The sequence below is a fragment of the Blennius ocellaris genome, assembly GCF_963422515.1.
Source record: "Blennius ocellaris genome assembly, chromosome: 17".
NCBI lineage: Eukaryota > Metazoa > Chordata > Actinopteri > Blenniiformes > Blenniidae > Blennius > Blennius ocellaris.
Window position 1 is genome coordinate 587,859 of NC_137666.1, and position 6,693 is coordinate 594,551.

A 6,693-nucleotide genomic window follows, 5' to 3' on the forward strand; every position below is an offset into this window, starting at 1 on the left:
TCAAGACGAGTTCCGCGTTCTGATTCTGTTCTCGGCCCCACGTTTTAATTGACTTCGTCGCGGATGTTTTCACACTTGGTTTGCAAAAATACAAAGTCCGTCGTCATGGAAACCAAACCATGACTGGTCGGCTAGGAGGCGGGAATCAGCCGTCGGCCGTCTTGTCGATGGCGGTGAGCGGCGCGAGGATCCGACTCTTGTTGGTTTCCACCACGTGTCCGTTCTGGATCATCTCGTCCAGGATGATGTGGACCCGGTCCAGGTTGAACATGATCTGGTGACGTCACGGAGTCAAAGGGAACGAAACCAGGAAGTGCTGGAAGTGCGTCACGTCGCGTCTTGTTTTGAAAAGGATACGTCCAGTTCGCTCTGTGGAAACGGAGGGAAATAAACGCAGTCAGGAGACAAAAGTACAGCTATATAATGTTTTTTTTTTTGTTTTAACTACTGAAAGATGGAAAAAAAGAAATAAACCCTCTGAGCTGAAACGTGACGTCACCGAGTCGGACGTGAACCTACCACCCGGCTGAAGTATCTGTCCAGGATCTCCACGAAGTTATGGACCAGCTCGAAGGCGGACAGCTCGTTCTGGAGGGACGAGACGACGACGATGATGATGAGAGGAAGAGGAGTGATAATATAAGCGTTGTGAGGGACTCACCTCGCTGTCGGTGACTCCCAGCACAATGTAGAGAGCAGCATACTGACGATACACCAACTTAAAATCCTTGTAGTCTACGAAAGAACACTGCAAAAAACACACACACACAGTTAAGTGTATCGTTCTGATTTAATCTGCAAAAAATATTACCTTTGGTATTTTTTTGCAGATTTAATTTCTAGCTTTTAAACGACGTTTAAGCGGGTCCCTGAACGCACCCCACGGGGATACTTCACGGACCTGGTCCTTGTGTCGGCTCAGGCAACAGCGGACCACGTCGGCCTCCAGCGCCGCCCTTCGGCTCAGCTCCACGGGTTGGTAGTACCGAGACAGCCGGGTCTGGCCCTGCCGGTTCACCATGAGCACGAACTTGATCATCGCGAGCCGCGTCACGAGGCGGCCTGCGGAGAAGCCGCACAACAAGGTTTTAGAGAGTTGAAGTTTCCGTGCAGCACATGAAGGCAGCAGCGTTGCAGCCACAGATATCCGGTAAAAATACACGCAAAAAAAATTTGTTTTACTTATTCTTACTGTTGTCCCCGCCGACATTGAATACCTTGTAAAGCTATTAATATCATTATTGTCTTTATTTGTCAGTTTCACCGCGTCACGAAGGGGTTTTCAAACAGAAACGTTTGTTTTGCTTACCTTCAGCCGGGAGCGCCTCTATAAAAGCTTCATAAAAACAAACTTACAAACATGCAACGCTTCAGCTGCCTCCTGGTTTTCGCTCCGTGACTAACCTTTGTTCATATTCTCAAAAGTTAACTTAAATCAAAGAGATGATTTAATTTCCTCACAAAACATTGTGGCTTGTAGTAGCTAGTAGCATATTTCGCGCATGCGTGGTGAGGCTGACACTGAGACGTTCAGGCTCCGATTCAGAATTGGAATTTCGATTTTTTTTTTTTTTTTTTTATAAGGCTGTCGATTCACATTGTCCATGAAAGACGAATTTATAGGCAAATTGAATCAGGTCAACTGTATTGGTAATTTCTGTTGTAAAACAATTTACTTCTCTTTAGTAAAACTGTAAATAACAACAACAATAATAATAATATTGTTGTTATTATCGTTATTGTAATTACATGATGTAGTGGGCCCTTTCAGTTTGTGCACCAATGGACGTATAAGACATCATTGTGTACATAATGCACAGTTCAATTGATTGAAGGCATTTTTACAGAAAAAACACAACAATCGCACACGAGAAGCAAAAAGAAACCATCAGATGCAGAACACAACTCAGGGGACATTAGTGATAATGTGATACAAAAGTGAAAGTGACATTAGTAGGAATACATTTTTTCTTTTGAATTTGTCTGCATGTTGTACATGTTTTTGACATCTGAAATAAATTATTTGAAATTAAAAATCTGCTCAAAGTGACCTGTCAATATGAAGCCAGAAACTTGCATTTCTGTTTGTGTTTATCGTGGCATCTTTATTGAATAATTTGAGGTGGATTTGGGGATTGTACAGGACAAAAGTTGTTGAATTTCCCAGCCGGTCCTGAACGCCACACGGAGGCTACTGCATACGGACTGGATGTCCCGTCATGCAGCGCGGCCTCCCCTCACACAGATAGCAGTAATGGCGGCCGGTTAGACGTCCACACAAACAGCGCGTCCGCCATCAGCCGCTCTCACCGCAGCTCCTCGGTCCCCGCGGCGGAGCGGAGCGGCGTCAGTCCGCCAGCGGGCCGCCGCCGCGCCTCACTCTGCGCCCACTTCTCAGATACATACCTGAAGATTAGAAAATAACATGGACGAGCACCCCGCGGGAGGAGGAGGGGGAGGAGGAGCTCCGAGACAGCCGCCGCCGCAGCAGCAGCCGGGGAGCAACAGCACCGCTAACCCGCCGCTCGGAGGAGGATCCAGCGGGGCTATGGTGCCGCAGCAGCCTGACGAACTGTCCCGGCCGCAGCAGCAGTACACTATCCCCGGCATCCTGCACTACATCCAGCACGAGTGGGCCCGCTTCGAGATGGAGCGGGCGCACTGGGAGGTGGAGAGGGCCGAGCTCCAGGTTAGCACCATTAGCTTAGCATGGGATAACGGGGCCGCTGTGTGGATGTGATGCGGCGGCTTTATGGGTGTGATGGACCTGCCAGCAGAGCAGCTCCGGCACTCGCTGTGATATGTTCGCTCAAAAATGGAGAAGTTTTTAACTCGTGTGTTACTAACCAACCTGAAAGCTTTAGAACGTACGTTTTACAAATCCCACTACACTAAAGCCACGTCCCGCCCACCGGATCCCTGATTGGTCAGATTTCGGCATACGGCGCGTGGATTGGCTATATGTGTTGCAATGACGCGAATGTAAACAAATCAACGACAGCGTAGGGCGGGGCCTGGCGTCATCGTAGTAGGTATTCGCTGGTTTACCGTTAGCTCGATGGCGCTAACCGCTAGCTGTTGTAGCGGAGAACCGAGGATGTGTGGCTCGCCGCGGTGCCGTTCCCGGCCGCCCCGTGTCAGTACGGCTGCCGGGGCTGGAGGGGCGAGTCTGGCCATGAAGCAGAAGTGAATCCAGTGGCGTGACGGAGGGTAACTTAATCGCGGTTTCTGCCATTTTGGTTTGTCATGCTAATAGTTATCCGTGATGCTAATGTTGCTGTGAAGTGACCAGCTGGGCCTGGAAGTGTGTGTGTGTGTGTGTGTGTGTGTGTGTGTGTGTGTGTGTGTGTGTGTGTGTGTGTGTGTGTGTGTGTGTGTGTGTGTGTGTGTGTGTGTGTGTGTGTGTGTGTGTGTGTGTGTGTGTGTGTGTGTGTGTGTGTGTGTGTGTGTGTGTGTGTGTGTGTGTGTGTGTCACATTGGACATTATCTTATTTGTTTATTCCAGGTGAACCCAAGTCAGTATTGAGGAAGGCTGATCTGTTCCTCACTGACTCCATCAGAATCAATAATGATGAACTGCAATGGAAATAAGCGTGATACACAATTTTACGAGTATTTCTTTGTTTTGGTAATCTAATAACTGTGAGCACAATCTTCCCACACTTAAGTGTGTAAATGTACAACCCACTGAGCTGCTCACGCTGATGTTGACAATACCTTTATTGAAGCCGTTCTGATATTTACAGTGTCCAGTGAGTTTAATTTCTGATGAGTGTTTGTGTGACGGTAATAAAGTCGGCTTCACGTTCAGAAAGGTCCCAAGGGAAAGGTTCCGTTACAAACATCTCCGTTTAGTCACGTGAGACGATCACGTGATCATAGAAATCCTCCAATGTGAAGCCAGTAAATGTGCGTGGAATCTAAAAGTTTAGCCAATAAGTTCAACAAGTGTGTATTGTTCCGCTTGGAGGTCATTCCCACGAGATCTTCCTTTGTTGTTGGACAAAAATAATGCTAAAGTAGTGAAAACTGATGGAGCAGAAAGTGAGTGCATCATTCCAGCAGGTTCTTCTGCAATTATCGTGTAATATATCACGTAATAAGACAAATGAAGGTAATACAATCAGCTGTGACAGATGAAAGCCATATACAAAGAAGAGCCTTTTTTTTTTAACACACAAAGGTGAGGTGTTTATTATGAAAATACAGGAGGTCCAGTTCTGTGTGTGAAGATCTTGCAGGCTGTAATCAGGACTTGTGGGTGTAGTCTGACAGCTCCGTCACAGCTGGAGGCCAAAAGTGGAGCAGCCAGAAATAACCACAACACACACAGCAGAACGCACACACAAAGATACTGTAACGCACACACACACACCAATTCCTCAGTCATCATGCTGTTCTGTGTCTGTAAATTGAGTGTGTGTGTGTGTGTGTGTGTGTCAGCTTTGTAAAAGTGGACCAGTGACCTCACACCCGGCTCTCCATCACTGCTCCGACCTCAGCCCCGCTCCCCCCGAGGAGCGCTTGATTCATGCTCACCAGGTGCAGGGGCGGGAGGCGCAGTGTGCCGCCTCTCCCAGATTAGCCTAGTGAGCTTCTCGGTGAGCTCACATTTTTAATTCGGCTCACACACACACACACACACACACACACACACTCGTCGGTTGAAAGCCCAGGGAGGTCGTGGGATACGACAGAAATCAGTGGCGGGCGGGTTCATGGTTTGATTTCTGACCCCTCTTTTGGATTGGCACATTTTAGGATCATCTCGTTTGAACAATTCTCTGACTTTTCAAGTGGAAAAGCCATCGTCCAGCTAAACAAAATAAAAACTAGACTGGTCCTGTCACACGTCCCTGTGGAACTCCATGTATAGAATTAACTTATGTAAAGAGACGCTTGTCCCCGTCGGGATCATCGAGTCTTTTCTTATGTTGGATCCCGACTCGGGCGACGCTCCGACAGTCGATCAGACCGCGGCTTGTTGTTGCTCTCTTTGTCCCGTCGTCTCCACGCTTTGATCTTCCTCTTTCATGATGTTCTTGATCTTCCCTCCGCTCCTTGATGCTCGCTTCGCTGCGGACTCTGTGAAGTGTGTGACCCAGAATTCATCTGCAGCCCTCGTCAGTGAGCATGCGTATCGTCTTCAGCCTTCAGCATGACACTTGACGATCAGCTGTTGCTATTGGCTTCCTCCGAGTGCCCCCCCACCCCCACCCCCCCCCCCACAGCTCCGATTCCTCAACAGCAGTCTGACCTCTTTCTTTAGATCTCTACTGTCGTTAATTCAGATGTTGTTCCTGCTCAGTTTACATTTATATGAAAGCTCAGCCTCACATTATAAACAAAATGAACTGATGAACCGTATATTTATAAATGTCCTTTCATCAGATTTGTCACTTAGATTAGTGTTGTTGTTGTTATTGTTAGCCACGTTTTCCACAACGTTGTGTATTTTCAAACATGACATTCACACAAACTCACCGAACGACTAGTAACTTTTTGAAAAGTCTTAATAAAATAGTTCAGTGTGACTGCGTCACGTTACCTTAACTGTACTTTATACCACAACAAGTGTTTAGCCCCTAATGGAAAACATGATTTTGAAATATCTTTATCAAAAAAGATGCATTTTCTTGTATTTTTCTCCATATTGTTGTTGTTTTGAAGCACGATAACGTCTTTTATTGTTGCTGAGTCAATCTGTGGTTAGAATACTTTTCCCAGTCCCTGAATTAAACTCTATTTGATGCAGATAAACAAGTTTTTATCAGGGATTTTAGACAGTTTTCCTGTTTTCTTTCTCCATTATCCAACCAATATTTCTTGTGTTTTGGAGGAAAACAAAGCGAAAGATGAGAATCTACTGATCTAAGAAAGTGGATGTCGGTCTAAATGTGTAGTTTTATAAACTGCAGTTGTCCTGGAATACATCCCTGTGGAACGCCACGGAATGAATTCAGTCGGGTCATTTAAGATGTTGTGTTGGGAGGAGGGGGGGGGGGGGGGGGATCAGTCATGTGATCCCGGCTTCCCTCCTCCAGACCGCGGATGATAACGACGACAGTTTGGTCTCAACCTGCTGTCGTTCTTCTTCCCGCTCGTAAAACTTCACAATAAAGTTCACTGGCCTGTTGTCGGAGTAAATCAGTGATCTGGAGTAAAGTCAAGCTGGGACCTGCTGGACTCTCGCAGTAAAGTACAGTAAAGTTAATATTAACTGTGTGTGTGCAGGCGAGGATCGCCTTCCTGCAGGGGGAGAGAAAAGGTCAGGAGAACCTAAAGAACGACTTGGTCCGCAGAATAAAGATGTTGGAGTACGCGCTGAAGCAGGAGAGGTGAGCAGCTCCTCAGGTTTCTCTGCGCTCGATTGAAGAACTGAAATTAATTTCTTTCTTTCTTCTTTTTTTTTGTCTCCAGAGCAAAATACCACAAATTAAAATACGGAACAGAGTTAAACCAAGGAGAGATGAAGATGCCAAGTTTTGAATCAGGTCAGTGTCTCATTCAACACCAAACTATATTCAGAGTTCACAAATCACCTTGGTGTTTTGTTTTGTATTTTTTGGGTGCATATTTGTCTTTTTCATTAAAAAAAAAACTTCCTGGTGTAGATGTTCTGTGATATTTTGTACCGGCGTTTGTTTCTCAGAAACCAAAGACTCCGAGGTCTCAGCTGTTCCTGCCAACAGT

At 46.4% G+C, this 6,693-nt stretch overlaps 2 protein-coding genes across 5 annotated transcripts in view; one reads left to right on the forward strand and one right to left on the reverse strand.

Annotated features, from left to right (window-relative positions):
* Positions 1–137: 137 nt before the first annotated feature.
* Positions 138–1,492, reverse strand: ap4s1 (adaptor related protein complex 4 subunit sigma 1). Of its 3 annotated transcripts, none has more exons than XM_080512988.1 (6): positions 1,310–1,492; positions 902–1,062; positions 662–748; positions 520–588; positions 358–369; positions 138–274 (listed from the first exon to the last, which is right to left on the reverse strand). In XM_080512988.1, exons 2-6 carry the CDS (start codon positions 1,037–1,039, stop codon positions 146–148), a joined length of 435 nt encoding a protein of 144 aa, XP_080369114.1. In that variant the 5' UTR covers positions 1,040–1,062; positions 1,310–1,492; the 3' UTR covers positions 138–145. The 3 variants fall into 3 exon arrangements, with proteins under 3 accessions (XP_080369114.1, XP_080369115.1, XP_080369116.1); XM_080512989.1 differs by having other exon boundaries at positions 1,357–1,472; XM_080512990.1 differs by lacking the exon at positions 358–369 and having other exon boundaries at positions 144–274; positions 523–588.
* A 765-nt stretch (positions 1,493–2,257) lies between these two features.
* strn3 (striatin, calmodulin binding protein 3) overlaps positions 2,258–6,693 on the forward strand; it is a 13,574-nt gene continuing 9,138 nt past the window's right edge. Inside the window, exons 1-4 of one of the 2 annotated variants that reach the window (XM_080513487.1) lie at positions 2,258–2,689; positions 6,235–6,338; positions 6,421–6,494; positions 6,653–6,693. The exon at positions 6,653–6,693 is cut by the window's right edge and continues 38 nt beyond it. In XM_080513487.1, the coding sequence (XP_080369613.1) occupies positions 2,426–2,689; positions 6,235–6,338; positions 6,421–6,494; positions 6,653–6,693 (483 nt within the window). In that variant the 5' untranslated portion in view covers positions 2,258–2,425. Of the gene's footprint in view, positions 2,690–3,085; positions 3,211–6,234; positions 6,339–6,420; positions 6,495–6,652 lie in introns of those variants that run through there. The other variant, XM_080513488.1, reaches the window with a different exon arrangement.